At 42.1% G+C, this 20,577-nt stretch overlaps 1 protein-coding gene across 6 annotated transcripts in view; it reads right to left on the reverse strand.

Annotated features, from left to right (window-relative positions):
* Positions 1-20,577, reverse strand: part of LOC135219504 (E3 SUMO-protein ligase PIAS2-like) — a 322,344-nt gene that overhangs the window by 201,661 nt on the left and 100,106 nt on the right. For 5 of the 6 annotated variants that reach the window (XM_064256330.1, XM_064256327.1, XM_064256328.1 and 2 more), the window contains exon 2: positions 19,364-19,530. The exons of the other annotated variant lie outside the window; for it this stretch is intronic. In XM_064256330.1, coding sequence (XP_064112400.1) covers positions 19,364-19,527 — 164 coding nt within the window. In that variant the 5' untranslated portion in view covers positions 19,528-19,530. The remainder of the gene's footprint in view (positions 1-19,363; positions 19,531-20,577) is intronic. 6 annotated transcript variants of the gene reach the window in all.

A 20,577-nucleotide genomic window follows, 5' to 3' on the forward strand; every position in this document is an offset into this window, starting at 1 on the left:
ATATATATATATATATTTAATCATATATATATATTTATACATATTATATATAATATAATATAATATAATATAATATATATAATATAATATATATATATATATATTATATATTAATATATATATATTTATTTATATATATATATATTTATATATATATTATATAATATATATTATATATATATATATATATATTTATATTTTTATATAATAGTAATTAAAATCCGAGGCTTTAAAAAAAAAAATTTTTTTTTTACCCTGAACGACATAAATAACATTAATGGATACACTTTCCAGTAGGACTAAGAGGATTCTTCCGTAGGGTGTCAAAAGCTGGTATGATGCACAAAATACTATTGAAAAATTGTTTTTTTTTTTTTCAATATGCAACCTTCAATTTTTTACAATGAAACCTGCAAATAAAAGAATTTTCTCCATTACTCTTTCAGCCATGAAATAACAGGATATTTTCTGGAAGTATAAACATCAAGGCAACTATAAATAACTTTACCCAAATTTTTTGAGATTGGCTTCAAAAATACACTTTTTCAAGAAGCATGTTCATCAAGTTCTCACAACCTTACAACAACTCCTCATTAAAAGAACCTTGGGAAAGAAATTACTAAGGCTCCAACATTTATGTGGTTATGCATTAAAGTTCAGAGAAGGACACACCGCATGCTGATGTATACCATGCAAAAGACCGAGTTGACTTCATTACAACCCCATTAATGTAATCATATACATGCCAAATATTGTGTCTATCATGTTCCCAGGATCTCCAATTTTTCTCCTTTCAGATCTGTTATTAGCCAGTGTCAATATTAGTAACTAAAAAGTTAAGCATATCTTAGTTTTTCAAGTTCACTGAGCTGATTAAAAGCTCTCCTAGGACTGGCCCAAAGGATTAGTTATTTTTACATAGCTAGGAACCAATTGGTTACCTAGCAACGGGACCTACAGCTTATTGTGGGATCCGAACCACATTATATTTCTCGAATTTATCTCGCCAGAAATAACTTCCTCTGGTTCCGTGTTGGCCGAGCCAAGAAATGAACTTCGGATGTTAGTAACTATCAGTGAATATAGTTATCCAGTAATTTCCTAAATTAACCTTATTTGCACTAAAAATACCAATCCTTTATAATAAGTATCATCTGTATGCAATCACTGAATTTTTTCAAACTGTCTTTGAACCTAGAACAAATTAAAAACCCATGTTTCAAAAAGCTTATCACTTGCTACATTATTTTGCTACAGAATTCATCTCAGCAGTCATCTCGACCATGTGCACATTCCACATGAAAAGCTGAAATCATTTCAGCACACCCAACATTTCTTGTATACCTTTAGACATTATATTTTCAGGATTGAAAACTACATTAGCTTACAAGTAGTGCATTATATATATAAAAATTTATGGAAAGGTGGAATATGTGGAGAAAATCACAAATTCTTAGTAATTTTTTTTTCTAGCTATACTTACCCAGAACTATTATTGTAGGAGAATCCTGGATGTCAATCCGGTACCGACCAGAAAAAGCTGGTTATTCCCTCCCCGACCCCAAGCCAGGTATGTGCCCCAGGGTCGAAGATCACAACCTCCCAGTCCTTTCCACACCTCTAGAGTTCCTGTCCTCAGATAAGCGGGGAAGGCAGGGCAGGTTTAAAAATGTAGTTCAGGGTAAGTATAGCTAGGAAAAATACAAATTGCTAAGAATTTGTGATTTCTTCCGATGCCGTATACTTACACCAAACTACTATCGTAGGAGACTCATTTTTTAAGTGGTGGGAGTATCTAGGGAAGGATAGGCCCGGTCTAAGGTTAAGGTCGTCAGCCTTCAGGAAGGAAGGAGGGGGGAGGACCCACTCTGCCGGATTAGGGTGCAGGGGGGATCTCCTGCCAGGGAGAACCAACCAAGACTGGAGGGGAGGGGAGGATATAACTGTACACATGCATGAGGCAATGGTTGTATGAATTAAATATCCACTCACATGGAATCACCTGATGACGAAGGGTCTTGTCATGTACGCCGAAGGCGAAGGCCCAGGAAGGAATGAAGGGGGGAGGGGGTAAGATATGAAAGATGAATATACCTCATACACACACACCCATTCATACAACGAACCCCTAGGCAGGTCTAGACCCTCTGTTGGCCTACCACCACAGGCCTGATCTTGAAGGAGTCAAGACCTTCTTGAGGTAATGGGCCGTAAAGGTGGACTGCCTCTTCCACACCCCTGCCAGGAGAATTTGACTGACGGCCAAGTTCCTGGCGAAGGACAGGGAGGTCCCTATACCTCTGATGTCGTGGAGCTTTGCACCTTGAAGGGGGGGGGGGGGGGGAGACCAGCTCCCTCATAGAACCTCCTGATGGTTTCCCTTAACCAGGGGGAGATGGTGTTCTTCGAGACAGTCTTTTTCTCTCGCCCGGTAGAGACGAACAGATTCTGAATGCCGGGGCAGAGTCCCTCCATCCTGCTGAAGTACTTTCTCATTGCCCTGACTGCGCAAAGGAGCAGGTCCTTGGGATCCTCCGACTTTGGCTGGGCTGAAGGATGACACAAACCTGAAAGTGAGGTCTTTCCATCCCCTTGAGTGGGAAACCTCGTAGGAGAGGCCATGAAGCTCCCCCACCCTTTTGGAAGTTGCTAAGGCTAACAGGAAGACTGTCTTGAGCGTGAGCTCCCTGTCCGTAATGTCCTTCAGGGGCTCAAAGGGGGGCTTTTTTCAGTGCGTCCAGAACCCTGGCCACGTCCCAACAAAAGACTGACAAGGACCTGGGAGGGCATGCCTACTAAAAGCCCCTAATCAGCAAGGAGAGGTCCTTGGAGTTACCCAGGTTTACACCCCTCTGATAGAAGACCTGGCTCAACGCTGCCCTGACCCCCTTGATGGCTGCAATTGAGAGCCCTTTGTCCTCCCTCAGGTGGACTAGGATCTCCGCAACATGGGGAATCTTAGTTTGCAAGGGATCCAAGTTCTGCCCCTTGCACCAGGCCCTGAACAGTCTCCACTTAGCTTGGTAAACTACTGTGGAGGACTTCTTAAGGCATCCCGACATGCGGGAGGGCACTTTGCACGAGAAGCCCCTCTTGCTCAAGAGGAGCTTGATAGCCTCCACCTGTGAAGGCAGAGGGCGTCCAGGCCCTTGTGGAACCTCTCAAAGTGGGGCTGCCTTAGAAGGTCCAGCCTTCGGGGGAGCTCCCAGAGACCTTGGATGGTCAGTTCCAGGAGGTCCGGGAATCAGTCCCTGCCCGGCCACCGGGTGGATACAAGGGTCATGACGGTGCCCTTAGAGGTCTGGACTTGGTTGAGGATCTGCTCGAGGATCCCGAAGGAGGGGAACGCGTAGAGGTCTTGTCCGTTCCAGGGGTGCTGGAACGCGTCTTCCCAAACTACTGCCAGGTCCAGGACTAGGGAGCAGAATACTGGGAGCTTGTGGTTCAGGCTCGTTGCGAACAAGTCCATGGAGGGGGAGCCCCACATCCCAATCAACTTGGCCGCTACTGCTGGGTGTAGGGACCACTCCACCCCTAGGACCTGGCCGTGTCTGCTGAGCCCGTCAGCGATCAGGTTCCTTTTCCCCGGAATGAACCTAATTGTTATGGAGATTCCGACGTTCTCTGCCCACTCTAGGACAGTCTCCGCCAGGGAGCACAGGTGTCATGACCTCAGACCCCCCCCTGCTTCTGGATATATGCAACCACGGTGGCGTTGTCGCACATGACCGCCACTCATTTGTGTCTTAGATTGGTTTCGAAGGTTTGGAGCGCTTTCAGAATGGCCAGGAGCTAGGCGGTTGATGTGGAGCTCGCGCTCCCGTTCTGACCACTTCCCTCATTTCTGACTAGGTGGGCTCCCTAGCCCTCCCTCGATGTGTCCGTGAATAGGAGCATCTCCAGAGGTACATCCAACAGTGGGATCTCCCCTGAGGTTCAAGCCATCTAGCCACCAGCGTAGGGCTTCTACCACAGGTTGCGAGGGGGCTACCAGCTCCCATGGGTTCTTCTCACCCGAGGCCCATCTGTCCTTGAAATTACATTGGACAGGCCTCATCTTCAGTCTTCCCTGAGGAACCAGTTTTTCCAGAGACGTGGTGGCCTATAAGCCTCTGCCACTCTCGCTGGGAGGGGAGTGCCTGTCAGGAAGGGGGGACGCTATATGTCTCAGGTTGGATAATCGTTCCTCCGACGGAAGAGCCCTGGCTCTTACCATATCCAGATCCATCCCCAAGTATACCATCTTGTTGGTGGGCTCCAGATGCGACTTCTCCCAGTCCAGGACGATGCCTAGTCGAACGCAGAGGCTCAGGAGTTCATCCCTCTGCTCCTTCAAGAGGTCCCTTGAGGAGAATGAGTAACCAATCGTCCAAGTACCGCAGAAAGCACATCCCCTTCTTGTGGGCCCAGGCAGACACGAGGGAGAACATCTCATGAAGACCTGCGGTGCTGTGGACAGTCGGAAACAGAGGGTCCTGAACTGGTATGACGTCCCCTCCCACCTTACGCAGAGATACTTCCTACTGGAGGGGTGGACTGGGCTCTGGAACTAGGAATCCTTGAGATCTAAGGATAGCATGTAGTTCCCTTCCCTCAAAGCTGCCAGAACAGAGTGAGGGGTCTCCATCTTGAACTCTGTCTTGAGGATGTGTGTGTTTAGGATGGACAGGTCAATGCCTGGTCTCTAACCCCCTGAAGCCTTCGCCACCAGAAATAGGCAGCTGAAGAACCCCGTGGAGTGATCTACAACTTGCTGGAGGGCTCCCTTCTCCAGCAGAGACAGGACCTCCAGTCGAAGCACCTCCCCATGACCAGGGATCCAGGGGCGGAACACCCCGCTGTGGGGCTCCCCCCGTCAGGGGAGGTTTCTCGTCTAGAAAGGGGATCTGGTAGCCGTCCCCGAGAACCTGGACGGTCCAGGGATTGGCCCCGGGATCCTCCCAGTCCCGCCAATGACTTGAGAGGCAACCCCCCACCCGAATGATAAAGTCAGGTAGGAGGCCTCACCTCCTACTTACTTCTGGGGAAGCAGCCGCCTTTACCTCTCCGAGAGGTTGCGGCCCTGGCTCTAAAACAGGAGGACTGAGTTCTCTGAGGGCCCCACCCTCCTGAAGATGATTCTAGCATACTTGAGGGGGCCCTGCCCCAAGCCTGGACCCTTGCCACAGCTTCTGTGTCTCTTGGCTACGCCACGGAGCTGATTGTCTGAATGACGACGACGCCCTGTAGACGATGGAATCCTGGCTCGCCTTCCTCCAGCTTTCCTGGGCCTCTTCCACCAGACGGTCAGGGAACAGGGATTCCCTTGACACCAGAGTGTTCCTGAGGGCCTTCGCCTCCCTGTCCGGAAAACACCAAGGGAGGCGAGCAAGGACAACGTCTGTCTCCTTAAGACCCAGTTAGTCCACTGGGTGGCCATGAAGCCAAGCGACTTGCCCCCCTGACAGAACCAGCTCCTTGAAGGCGGCCAACTCATTCTCATCTTGTAGGTCGTGCTCTGTAGCAAAACTAGTGACTGTGCCCGTCCAGTGATCGAGCCACGACGCGACATGGATGGAGGTCCACACCGCGGATTCCATGGCCATGGCCTCCTGCTTAGAGATGGAGATGGGGCCTGCCAACAGCATCTCTCCTGAAAGACATGGAGCGAGGGCTGTGAGAGGGCCCTCCACCGACTTTGGAGCCAGGTACTTACCTTCTGGGGCATTCAACCTCCTCTGTCTGGCTTTGGCCACTGGGAGGAGCTTCAGTGAGCCCAGGGCTCTCGGGGAGTTCTTGGACCCCGCCACAACCTCTTCAACCTGCGCCAGCGCCTTGGCCGAGTACGGCACCTGGGGAAGGGACAAGGAAGGCTTGGTCTCTACCTGCTCCCCGAAGAGACTGTCCACAGCCAAGGTCCTCCTGAAGTCAGGGGGAGAGGGGGGCTCCACTAACCCATTCTTCGCTCAGATCACCCCAAGCACTCTACGGAGCACCGAGCCCTCATCCATGGGACCTTGGACCTCCAGGGGGCTTTGTAGACTGTTTTATGTGAAGGCATCCTCTTCAAAATCTTCCCTTGACATGGAAGGACCCGCCACCAGCTACAGGGACAGGGGAGGAGAGGGCTGCCGGATTGAACGGGGGACCTCTACAGAGAACTACGACGCCCTCCCCAGGGGGGTACCGGAGCATGAGGGGCCGTCATGGGCCACCCTCCGGCCACCGCGTCAGGGGAGCAAGGGGAGGGAGCGCTTCGCTCTGCATGCGCGTCAGGCAGGAGCAGAGGTCCCGAACAGGACGGAGCCCAGCCGGCTAGAGCAGGGGCCGCTGGGCCACTAGAACCGGCATGGGATCTACTGGAGCCAAGGGGACAAACCTGGGAGGGCGCGAGGCACCTCTCACGGGGGGACCCCGAGGAAGCGGTGTGCTAGGGAACCACCTCGGAGACCGGACGGTCAGTAAGCGGTGGCATCTACGACGCCAGTCATCCTGGTGACAGCCGCTCCTGCTCCGACCCCAGCAGTCCCGGCTATGAAGGGGAGATCTGTACAGACAATCCAGGGAGGAGGAGCAAGACTGACATCGACTCCTCCCATAACGCCTCCCCTTGGAGCGACAGTGCCTCCTACGTGAGGATCTGTACAAGGGGCCGTCCTCCGACAATTTATCCACTGACAAGATGTCTCTCCTCTTGTCTCTTCTGCGGCTGCTCCTGTCCCACAGTGAGTGGGCAGAGCGGCCAGGGTGATCCGCATGGGAACGGACTGAGGGGGCCTCCCCCAGGAACTCCCTCTACTAGCGAGAAACCTCCATCCCAGTAGGGGAGGAGGAGGGGCCCCATAATGGGAACTTCTCCTCCTGCAGGGGGGACCTACCTGGGGTATAGGGAGTACCCGACCACTGATAGGGGGGAACCCCTGACGACTCTGTTAGCTCACGCCATCTACCTGGAAGCTTCCCCATGGAGGAGGATGAGGACAGTCCTACGGGAACCCTGGGAGGACCGAGCGGAGCACCCCACTCAGAAGCAGAGTACACTGCAGTAGGAGGCAAATCCTTGGCGGAGTGCAGCGTCGCAACCAGAGCGTCCATTGATGGGGCACTCCGCAGACCACCATGCCCCGAGCACTACTGCAAAAAAGCGGAATCGTCCAACGGCACATTCTGCACGGATAAAGACACAGACTCCTCGGGCCCTGCCATAGGTCCCCTCGCTGGAAGGGGACAGGGGAAAACTTCTGACGCTCTGCCAGAGAATCCTGACAAGGAACCAGAGACAGTGAAGGACCTCCAGGCCCACAGGCAGTCCCCAGGTTACGACGGGGGTTCCGTTCTTGAGACGCGTTGTAAGCCGAAAATCGTCGTAAGCCAGAACATCGTTAAAAATCCTAAGAAAACCTCACTTTTAATGCTTTGGGTGCATTGAAAACTATGTAAACTACATTCTTATGGCATTTTTCATCAAAAAAACCTTCAAATATTCATTATTTTGCATTTTTGGTGTGATATTTCATCTGCCAGATGAGCATTGTAGGCGTCGTAACCCTGGAAAATGCGTCGTAACCTCGGAACGTCGTAAGCCGAGACCGTCGTAACCCAGGGACTGCCTGTCTCCTACTCCAGAGGACCTCCGAGGAATTCTTCTTGTAAGGAGAACAAGGCTTCTTCTTTCTCTTAGTTGAAGCCAGATCCCACTGCTCCTCCAACCACGCAGCGCATTCTCCATGTGGCCTCAAGCAAAACAAGGGCGACCCCAACACTTGTTGCACAAAGTGTGGGGATCTATCTTGACGGGAGAAAGAAACACCCCACAACCCTGCCCTCAGGACCAGGGCAACACCGTTGAGATGAAGAATCCATCCCACTCCGAAAAAACGCACACGCGCGGCAAACACACCATACACGGAAAACAAAGGGAAACGAGCAGGTAACGGACGACAAGCTGAAGAGCGTGAACGCTACAGCGCCCAGAAAAGGACTGGAGGTTGGGTCAGAGGTCGTGATCTTCGACCCTGGGGCACGTACCTGCCTGGGGGTTAGGAGGGGAAAACCAGTTTTTTTCTAGTCAGTACCGGATTGACATCCGGGATTCTCCTACGATAGTAGTTCGGGGCAAGTATACGCCGTTGGAACAATTAAAATTTATAGGTTTCTGGGAGCATTGTTAGCAGCATTAGCCATCCTTTTGGTACAATACTAATGTATAATAGAACATTCATTTTCCACATTGGCACCAACCACTCCTTGTACCGTATGCATGTCTGCTATCCCAAAAAAATTGTTTGTCAAAAATACAGAAGTGGCTTCTAAACAGATTACAAACACGGGCAAACTGGAAATAAATTAAATGCTTTGTTTTTATACTTTATTAGTGACACAACCTATCATTTCCATACACCATCAATATATTATACTATATTCATCATCACCATTGGCAATGCTTCTTGTATACTTTATAGTTAAGGTGTACTTCAAGACAAGGAAAAATACCAAGAGGTGGCTTCCTTACAAAATGTACTTAACATTTTCTTTTACCTTTTTTTGGCAATTCTTCAGCAGGATATAGAACACTGTACATTGGAGTTTTTCATTTTTTCCCCACTTACTTTGCTGGAAAATGCTTCGGTAGGGTTTGAGGATCAACTTCACCTCTGAGATTTCTTCTGACAAGCAGTAAATTAAATTTACTTGAATTTTTCTTTTTATCACATTACTACAAGATTTTGTATGTTATATTTCCCTCAAATACTGGTAATGTTGCTTTAATTTTAAACTGATGTCTAACCTTGACAATACTTTGAAACCTGGTGTATCTAATATGAAGCCATTTTCACTAAAATAAACTTTCAATGGTAGGGAAGTGACAACCCACTGTACAATCTTCACTGAAAGAAAAGCTTTTATATCCATGGAAATGAAATCTGTCCACTGATGATACATGGATCTTTTAGGTAAAGAGAGTCTGTTAGCTACCAAATAACAGAAATACTTGTTTGATTCTTCTACAATATAGTCACACATTTCCTCTGGAAAAACTTTCATGAAGCATTCATATGGAACAGAGTTTTAAAATCCAATTACCCTTCTGAGGGTCAGTATAATTTCTACTACCAAAGTTGTTTGGAATTATTACCATTTAACCTCAGAAATCATAACCATCATCCTCACTTATCACCAGATGAGAAAGATCAAAATTGTATTTAGAAACAAACAATATTTCCTTGAGTGCCACTGGGTGAGCAGTCAAGCCATAAAAAAAGGATGTTATAATAAAGGTTACAATAGAGTTAAAGGAAAAGTTAAAAGGAAGCAGTTAAGCTAATGAATGTACACTAATATTCATTCTCAGTGAACAAAATACCCCTGCTGAGTTTTATGCTAAACCAAAATATGTACATGTATCATCATAATACATGAACCAATTTCAATGTCACATATCACAATATCAGGATGTTGGTTGTTAGATAGGCTACACTACAGCTAACAAATGAAAACAACCCTTCCTTCTCAGTAATGAAGCTTCCTTGTCAAAACTTATGTTAATCCTAGAAAAGAGATAATTCTATTATGTAAAAAAATTAATTTGACCATCTCAATGCAAATTATGACTTTCTAAACACATTATGACAAACTACACACTGGAAATACAGAAAAATACCAAATTATGTTACTAGAAATGTAGAAAACCTTTCATAGGTATGTAATTTAGCCTGTATTTCAAAAACTCATCAGCAGACACTGGCAGTAGATGACTAAATATAACATCTCCTTACATGGGAGATAAGGCTACCATTTCTTACAAGGTATGGATTAAAGTAATTTTTTGCAGTGAAGTACTGTATTACAAACTCCAACAAGACTAAAATCACCCACTGTAGTGAAAGGGTTAAAGAGCTTTCAATGCTTATAGTGGCCAATTAGCTGCAACAGTGGTCAGATGCTACTGGCCCAGATGTTATCTTGCTCAATCTTTTCTGTTTAAAAGATACCTTGTCTGGCTGGCCTGGCCAATTCTGATATAAACTTGTGGTTCAATGTTAGTTCAATGGATAGCTATGCTTACCCTTCACCTGGTTCTCTTATGGACCAGCCCATCTTTGATTACCAACTCCGAATCAGTGCTAGCAGCCTAACCCTTTTATGAGATGACAGACTTACTACATATAGCTTCACTTGCCTCACCCTTGGACATGCTCACCACCTGAATTACTTGAAAAGAACTGGCACAACTGCTCACCCTGCTGCCTGGCCCATGACCTCTTCAGATGGAGGTGATGGCAACTAGCTAAGACACATAGATACAGCTGTAGTAGTCAAGACAAATAAATTCCTCTGCCTACAACACCAATGCTACTCATCTATCAAAATCCAATTTTGACCAGATTCCAATCATGCCCTCCTATCTTCTATCCTTTTACAGGGGTGTTCCAGTGCAAAGATTCCCAGCTCACAGCTGCCAGTCAGCCCTCAGGTTGCTCCTAACCAACTTCATTATCACTACTACGACCAGGTACAAGACTTATCTGTCCATTTCCTGACATAAATTCCTTATTCAGCAGGAATGAACCTATCCAAGATACTCTCATTCTGGATTCAATGTGGAGAAACAATTTTAGCCTTCCTTGCTGACAGAGTAGCACACCACTTAACTATCCTGAATACTGTGTTGAGCCACATTAACCGCCACACCCTATACTACTACGTTCTACCCCTGGAATGACCTAGCACTTCTGTTCTGGCCATTAGTCTGTGCAACTCTATCCTTTCTTGCCAATGAACACTCGGCTTCTTCATCTCTGATGACTATTTTGTCATCCAAAGGATATATTCACATCTGGTTTGGACTCAGGCTCAAACTGAAAGAAGGAAACTTTCTTCTTTCTTCAATTTCACACAACTCCCCACAACCAGTAAAGTTAGGAGACTGCAGGGCCTGTGTCTCCTATAGTGGCCTTCAGTCAACAGGATGTACCTTTAAACATTCACATTTGAGAATTACTGAACAATATTATTCATAAGAGATTTTAGTCAAAGAGGGAAAAGCAAGTATTACTATAAACATGGAAGAATAATCATGCCTCAGGTTTTCCAGTGACTGCCAGCTGTTTGAACAATTCTTTCCTCCGAGATTATGGCTTTTCAAGTTGAGTTGTGATGAAGATTCCCTTTCCACAAGAGGCTGTTTCTCTGGTGTTCACATCTGTAGTGACTATGCATTCCAAAAGAGAAACTTCTGTCGCTGAAGTCAAGAATGAATCTAGCACATTTAAGACTTCACAAGTGTATTCAGTTCTTAAACCTCATTATGTACAACCTAATATATGAATGTGAAACACGTCTATGTTGCAGTATTTACACATAATGTACATACGAATATAAAACTGCCATTAGGCAGAGAGAACAAGTGTACAGCAGGTCATCTGAAATGCCAAAGGGGGTTCCTGGCCCGCAATGAATGAGTGAATTATGGAATTTAGGCTATAGCATCAGACACCAAGTCAATATCAGCCATTCTGACTGTGAAAAGTGTGAGTTAACATGGACTGGCACTGACACTTATGAGGTCATTCAGCGCTGAAAGGGAAATGGAGTGTACCACGAATTTCAAAAATTTTAGCTGCCGACAGATTTAGAAACTATACCTATGTAACTACTTGGTAAGTGGCATACATAAAACTACAAGGTGGAAAAGAGTATCAAAGGGCTCCAATCTCCTACCCACCACTGGCTCTAAATTATTCTCGAGGAAGACTAGAGATGTGCCCCCACCAGACTGTTCTGAAGCACAAGACTATCTCCAGCCAAAACTTGCCTCAAGAATAGACACAAAATCATATCCAGTCTTCTGAGGACAAAGTATGCCCACAAGTTTACACTGGTAAAGTTAGTCAGTACCATTCCTCCCAACACCATCAACCTTTAAAGGTTTGCCCAGATACCTGACCCGTCATCAGGGAGCAAATCATAAGTGCCTTCCCCACCATGTGTACCCTCCTCAGTGAGAGGAGGATGAGGAGGGGCACAACAGGGGTGGGAAGAAAAGAACTAGAAGATTCAACACCCACAGGGGATGTGTTCGTCTCTCAAAGATGACTGTAAACACTTCCTATCCTTCTTCCTATTCTCACTCTAATGCCCTCCTTACAGGGAGAGAGATGTGTACAATCCCTACCCCCTGGAATAAAAAATATCTATATAGGTCAATAGTAAGAGGAGACTTGAAGCACCTATACAAATGCTTTTTCTATGCAACACCTTTGTGACAGATTCTTCTCCAGCATAGTAAAACAAACACGAAACAAAAATGCAGCATTCAACAACTAATTATGCAAGTCAACAAGAGTCAGTCTATATGGGAGAGTTCAGCACAAATTCACTAGATGGAGGCCAAAGAAGTGGGAACGGGAGATTTCCCCCAGGAGATATACCCACACCATTTCCCCCCCTTAGCTATTTCCCCCTATCTTCAGTGTGAGTACCAACCATCTTTATTTTTCCCAATGCTTGTTCCAATAATAGGGTATTCAGATAGATCAAAATTATTTTGGCAATGATTGGTTAGTGTAAGTACCAAGCATTTTTATTTTTCCCAATGCTTGTTCCAATAAGGTATCCAGATAGTTCAAAAGGATTTTGGCGATGATTGGTAATAGCAGGAGTAAAAGATCGTTGGAACCCTATAACCATTAAAAGAGCGTGCCTAGTTCACAAGTATAAGATATACTGTGTAAATTCATCGTGGAATTCTTACAAACGATAAAGAGATGCTCGAAAAGTGGTGTTCAAGGGGGATATCTATGTGAAACAAGGAAGATCTCGCCAAAGGTGTGGAGTCATGACTGCGAAAAGAGATGACTCATGGGCGAAAACCAAGTCCAATGGAAGGCAAGACTCAGAATCAGAGGCAAAGAACTGATGGGAAGTACCAACTAACACGCATGCACCAAATCAAGATGAGGGCAGAGGAAACACAGAAGACCATCCAACAGATCATAACTTAAGAGTGTTGTCAACCTATCCTAAAACGCAGCAATTCAGTTGGGGCCTGTACTCAATGTGAGAGGTACTATTCAACAACTTTGAGAGGTTTAATGATCAATCACAAATGCTCCTAAACGATCAGAGCACTATTGATCTTCCACCACAATACGGACGTCTTGCAAATGAGGAAGAATTTCTTCTGTATGACAATAGAATTAGAGATGCTAACTAGTTCCTGGTATTCGCAACCCATAGGGGCACGGATATTTTGGATAACGCAGACCAATGGTTCTTAGATGGGACATTCAAAATTGTGCTGGAACTTTATAAAATTCTACACCATTCATGACCTGATAGACAATCAGAGAGTGCCATGTGTTTATGCACTACTTCCCAACAAAACTAAGAGACACATACAATACACTGTTTTCACAGCTTAAAATTCTACACCCAACTTTGGCACCCAGATATCTTTTGTGATAGACTTCAAGGCAGCAGCCATTACATCATTGCAAAATGAATTCCCAGCTATGACTTGCGTTTGTACCAGAGGATAAGGTTGTAGACTATTATGGAGATACATCACTCGCGTACAACGAAATAGAGCGCAGGGAAGATTTGCACTCTCAATGTGGAATATGAACGAACAAACGGATGACGAGCTAACCCCAACATGCAATGCAATCAAAGGTTGGCACTGCAAAATATTGATTTTGTGAACAAACACCACCCACATCTATCGCACTTTTTGTAGACTTTGCAGCGAGAGCAAAGTCTAAATAACGTGATTATGAATAAAATTATTGGTGGACATTTACCGGAATAAGTGTTGTCAGTATGTCCGGGCTAATGTTCGTATTACAACAATTGTTCGTAGCTTCAAAAAAAAAAAAAAAAGTCATGAAGGCAGAAAATTTTGTTTAATAGACTTAAATTTACTGTATATTTCCATGTATACGACAACCTTTAGATATGACGAGGTAAAACATCACGGCAAATTTTCATGAGTTTATCCCATATCTGTAGTATAAGATGTAGTATAAGATGACTTCTAAATTAGAAAACTGAATTTTTTTTGGAGAAAAGTGATTAATTGCAAAAATTAAACAGTACAAATGTATTTATAATGATGACTTAAGATTGTTTTGGTGGTTGTTTCCAATTACAATATTAGTATTATCATATTGTTATTGTATTACAGAATATAAACAATGCCACGTACATCATTTGCATTTGATAGTGTTTACATTCTCAAAAGCTCAACTAATTTAGTATCATCGATATCTTCATTGCCATTATTTGTTAGAAGGGATATAATTCGGATATACCTTTTATCATAAATTAACTTCCGCCTGGCCATTATCAGTTTTTTTCAGCCTTAGCTATAACCTGCAGCTATAATTTACTAGCATTCTTTCTTGAGATCTCAATTGCATGAGGGATGAACAAAAATGTTATTTTATTTTTACTTATGGATGCCACAATTGAGAATCTGCATGGTTTAGCAACTTGACAATTTTAACAGAGCTTAATAAACTCTCGACAGTTACAGTAAATGAGGTCAACAATCAGCTGTTTCTCAATTCGGTTGTTCATGTCAATACACATTTACAATAATTGCTTCATCCATAATTCTAAAAACTGGAATTTTTTAAGAGGAAGATGGAGGAGTATCATTAGTATTACATTGATGAAATGGAAAGGGAGAGAGAGAGAGAGACTATTGCCTCAGTTAGGTTCTTACACTGACAGATATCTACTTGCTAAAGTCGAACAACTGCTTTACTGAGAAAAATGGTAATTTTAATAAATTGCTGTAATCATAATGCATGTACAGGCTTACCACAGGTTCGGCTTACAACATTCCGAGGTTACGACACTTTTCAATTACTATATGCATCAGAAATTATTTCCAGTTTACAACGCTTACGATGGCAATCTGACGGAAGAAACATGACTCCAGAAATGCAAAATAATCAATATTTGAAGGGTCTTTTTTAATGAAAATGCAATAAAATGCATTTTCATGATATTGTGCACATTTTCATATATAATACTCCATGTAACGGCTAATTTAAAATGGTGCGAAATTATGTCAGTGACGAAATAATTTCCGAGATGTGTCACTGATACTTTTTAGTGCGATAAGAAAGAAATTCGCGCTTGCGCGCCTGTGTAACGATTGTAAACAAAATAACACCTTGATCTGTGAACTCCCAGCATCCCCCTAGGCGCGTGATTCAAAAGTTTTCGGCTGGTAGGCCTATAAGTATTTTTCTGCGAATTAAAAAAAAAAAAAAATTTCTGTCAACGTAAAATACGTCCAATCGGCACCTGACAGACAATTTATCTCAACGTAAAATACGTCCAATAGGCGTTTAAGGGTTAAGAAAAGTTCCCATAGTTGCGTCGCTAGCTGGTTCGTTTGTATGATATTTTTACGTAGCAAGGAACCAGTGGTTATTTAGTAACGGGACCTACATTGCATGGAACCAGTGGTTATTCAGTAACGGAAGCAACGGCTTTACACGACTTCCGAACCATGTTGACGGTGAACTTATATCACCAGAAAAAGATAGAATTTGAAGGTCAACAAGTATCTCTCTCTCTCTGTCTCTCTCTTTCAGTAACTCAGCTTATTAGAGCAAATTTTCTTCTTCTCTATGTTAGCGAAATGTTTTGCTTGTCTTACATGTTTCTGCTTGCACTAAGGGGTGTAAGCTGAGAACCTTCCCTCCAACGACTCATAGAATCTCTACAGATGCCATTGCTCACAATTTCTTGACAATAATTATCAAAATTTATGATAATAGAATAAATATTGCCTATTCTTGTAAGGATAAATGTTTTTGGGTTATTGAGTTACATTTACTAATTACCCTGTAACTATAAAGTAAGAGGAATTTTGGCGAAATATTTCGTATATGCATTCTCCGTTGCCATACGAAGCTCCATGAATTTTTTCATGACTGCATTTTTCGCCCTATACCCCCATATAGGGGTACCGGCCGGCCCCCTTAAAATTGGAAAGAATCTTAATATTAAGGATAACTGGGGAACTATCGATATTGCAAAACCCTTTAATTTGACACTACCAAGAAAATATTGCCCTTTAAGGGGACCACCTCCACCCCATAGGGGAGGGATAATTTTTTTTCCTGCTATCCACTTCATTTTTTTTACAGCGTATATAAACCATTATAAAAAGGTTCCCCAGTAAGTTTCAGCCTGATCTGATTATTAGTTTTTTTTTTTTTATGAATATTTTTCTCCTTTCGGAACCAAAAATTTTTGGCCTTTTTTAAAACCCTAAGGCTTGATTTTTAACCAATTTTCAAAATAAACACATCAATTTAAAGCTGAAAGTATACTCTATAGAAAACATTATACAGAATTGCAAAAAAAATACCTTTTTCTTTTTGCATTTTGACCAAATTTTGAAAAAAAATATTTTGACAAAAGTTGAACAAAAACATAAGCTCATACTGAATATTAAAAAAATGTCAAAAATGTATATAATGATAATTATGCAGAATTTATCTACAAATCATTTGAGCCCAAAATATTTGAAATCTATTAAAAATTGGCAAAGTTATAAGGGTTTGAATGGACCTTTTTAGCCAAAAAACAAAGTTTCGAGAAAAACGCATTTGAAAGTTACCATGTATATTTATTCACCTAAACCCCAATAAAACTGGCTCCATTCTTTGGACCTATTGTTCCTTCATGTATACCATTTTCATTGTCTCTGATAGTAATTTACGTTGTCTCTGATGCTTTCTACGAGGCATGGTTACAGTTTATAATAAACAATACCACAAAGAATTACGTAAAATTACGAAAAAATCACGAGCACTAAGTTATGTATGCTTCGCCTTTCAATTCTTGTGGGTAACAATCTGTCCACGGGATTCTTCAGCTTCTTCTAAGCATTGCCATATCCATCGGGAAATGCTATCATACGACAATGTAATATAGCACTGTAAGAAAACGTTATAGTGAATAAATGAGTATGATATTTGACATTTTTTACGTAAATGAACATTTTGGCTCATATATACCTGTAGAAAATCGCAATTTTAGGCCTTTTGTAATACGAATTCAGCTATAATCTTTTGTCTGGCAAGCCAGTAATATAGCACTGTAAGAAAAAGTTATATTGAATAAATGAGTATGCTATTTGACTGTTTTACGTAAATGAACATTTTGGCTCATATACATATACCTGTAGAAAATCGCATTTTTAGGCCTTTTGGAATACGAATTCAGCAGTACCCTTTGCAACACAAATAGCAAAAATAAAAAAATGTTTTTCTTCCAGACCCCAAACCCTCCCTATCTGGCCCCCCGCCCGGGAGGTGGTCCCCTTAATAAACAACAAGGCTCGAAGTCAAGCACGACTTAGAACTGTGAATTATGAGCATCAGAAGTCAAGCATGGCTGGGAATTACAAATAATGAGCAGACCTGGCAAAATATTTTGGTAGGCAAAAGCCACTGTCTGAAATCTTGCACAAAAATACACATGTAGCACTTCATTTAATATACTAAGTTTACAAATAAAGTAGCTGCAATTCTTAAACCCAGCTTTCTTTCGTAAATTAACTTCCATTCGGCATCTAAAGACAGTGATCATATCAGTTAAATGAAATCAGCTGATATTTCAAGAATATAAGCAAAATCAAGAATATAAGCAAAACCAGAACGGAAATCACAAATCATATTATAATTCATTAATAAGGTGATAATACATGCTATCTCTCTCTCTCTCTTTAAATTACAGATGAAGCGATTGTAAACCTGTGCAGACATAAACAAATCAAGAAACAGCTAACTGCAGACGTCATTTTAAAAAAAACGGTGCAGGTAAAGCTGATGTTCAGAACTGGCAAAATCACACTTAACACTTACACAATCAAGAATTGTGCATGTTTTAAACCAAATTTTTTTCATTTACAAGAAAAAGCATCTAAATTACATCTCTTCTACCAGCCAAGTGTAATGGCAATGAAGATATGGATGGCACCCAATCAGCCAAGATTTTGAGAATGCAAACAATTTTAATTGCAAATGGCGTATGATGACAATACTTATTTGTGTTCTGTAAAATAAGTTTTAACTTTTTCAAATTACCACTTTCGACAAAAAATATTTATGTTTAGGCTTATAGACCTTTTCGGTTTGTAGAATTACAGAGAGAGATCATACACCTGTAACAAAAAGAGAACTCGTTCACCCTAACGTCTAATTATAGTAATTATCCACGGTAATTGCTGTAATTACAGTTTTTTTGTTTACAGTATCAAAAATTGTATCACCAGTAATTCACTTGAATAACCTATGGTTTCTACCATTATTACAAATGTTTTAAGTAGTGTCAACAATTGTGACTGTAGCTAACCACTGACACAACTAGACACTTCTAGGGTTAACCTATCATAAAAAATCTAGGCAGGATTTTATGGTTGTCATAACAATTTTCAATAATCTTTCTAAGTTCAATTGTGGTTCTTATCGTCCTCACCAAATGGGAAAGGGAACAACGATACTAGTGGCGACTGACCGAACCACTTTTGTTTACAAAAATCTTGTGCTTCATTGGGTCGGATTCTGGATTTTTGTGAGCTCCAAATATCAAATTTACTCAAAATTTCGTGTTGAAATAGATTATTTCGAGTTCTAGTTGTGATCAAGGACCGAGTCTACTGAAGTCTCTTGTTCTACCAATTTTTTTTTTTTTTTTCCCACAAATCTCATAACTTAGTAATGGAGTAATACATGAAAGTGGCAAAAGAAATATGCATTCATTGTTTACAAAGGAAACAAAAAATCTAAGCCTTTATAAACTTCAGGACAAATTGTATACCAGTAAAACGATACTTATTCAAAGAAAGAATCACTCCATACTCTGGGTATAAACAGTTAACTGTCCTTTAAAACACAAAGGTCATAGAAGAAACTTGCTGGAAGAGATTAAAAAACAAATTTAATGCATAAAGCAAGAAAATAAGTTAGTCCAGAAACCCTTGAGTCCACCACCAGACCTTTGCTTTAAAAAAAAATAAAAAACTATCAAACATCTACATGTAAACCTTACGGGAAATGCAATTAACAAAAATGTACTCAACTGTGAAACCATAACTAAAAAGAATAAAAAACAGCATGCAAAACTTTGAACCTTAACCACACAAAAGGTTACCCTGTCCAGATACAAAACCAGAAATAAAACTTTCAAAATACTAAAGGCTCAAATGACCAATACGCTAAAGTTAATTAAAGTTAATTCTTATATATATCATGAAAAAAAATGGTCTTAACTTTTAAATACGTAAATACAAATATATCTTTACTGATTTTGAAACAAGTCAAGGTGGCTCTCCCAAGTTAAAATTAATACTTACTGAATGCTCTTGTATAATTCTTTTATTTTTGCTTGTATGGCAGGGTTTCGAAGCCTTACAATTTCAATGGCTCGGCTCTGTAGCTCATTTTTACGACCAGTTTTGTTCTTGCCAGCATAACCTAATAACATCTGAAGCTCTGAGACCCTAAAGGTCATTACCATTCTCTGTAGAAAATGAGAATAAAATTAATGGAGGCCCTTACACCCAAAATACAATGTAATACCAAATATTTAGGGCTTAAAACACCCACGGGTAATAACAATTTTTGGGAGAATACCATAATCTAGTATCTCTATCTTCTGCAATTAAGTTCCTAGCTTAGTTGATGCTGTGGAATGTGCACACACAGAGTATACCATCAACCTGAGAGGGCCTTAACAAAATTTTTATTCTTGTGACAAAACCACATTCAACTTTGCATCTCTCTCTCTCTCTCTCTCTCTCTCAAGTAATAAATCATCACCAAATCTTGGTAACCTAATAATTAACTACATGCAGTCCCCAGTTATCGGCGTCTCTGTTATCGTCAATCCGGTTTTTTAGGGCTTGTCTAACGCCATAAAATATGAAATTTTCATTAGTAAAATGAAGTTTTATTGTATACTTATCAAACAATTAAACAGCCGTGATTTCCACGAGCGGCAGGAGACTAAATTCAAATTTGGCACTTAGGCGTCGCCAACACTGGTGGTGATGACGTCATCTCCCTCCACTCGCGGGAGAACCAGGTACAACTGCCCAGGTGAATCCAATTCTTTCTGCCCTTCCATCCACCTATGGGGAGGAGGGTGGGTATAATCATAATTGTTTGGTAAGTATACAATAAAACTTCATTTTACTAATGAAAATTTCATTTTTATTGTAGTGTCTTACCGAACAATTATACAGCTGATTACACATTGATGGGAAGGTGGGATTCAGTGGACCACTAGTATTTCTAAATGAGTTACATTTATTACAATACCAGTAAACACTCAAGATGTCTGTTGTACCTTACCTTGTAAGAGAGCTACAGCAGACTGTTACTGCCTCTGGTCAGTGCTCTTCTTACTATTGTAGAGGAATTGGTATCTGACCAAAGTTAGCCTCTACAGGAGTGGAATCCTTCCGTAGTTCAAGCGAGTCAAGGCTGACTGACGGAGGATAGCAACAACAAAGATTGCCCTTGCCCTGGGCTAAGACCAGCAATTCAATCTTACAAAACATTTGTC

This window comes from Macrobrachium nipponense, chromosome 1 (genome assembly GCF_015104395.2).
Source record: "Macrobrachium nipponense isolate FS-2020 chromosome 1, ASM1510439v2, whole genome shotgun sequence".
Lineage (NCBI taxonomy): Eukaryota > Metazoa > Arthropoda > Malacostraca > Decapoda > Palaemonidae > Macrobrachium > Macrobrachium nipponense.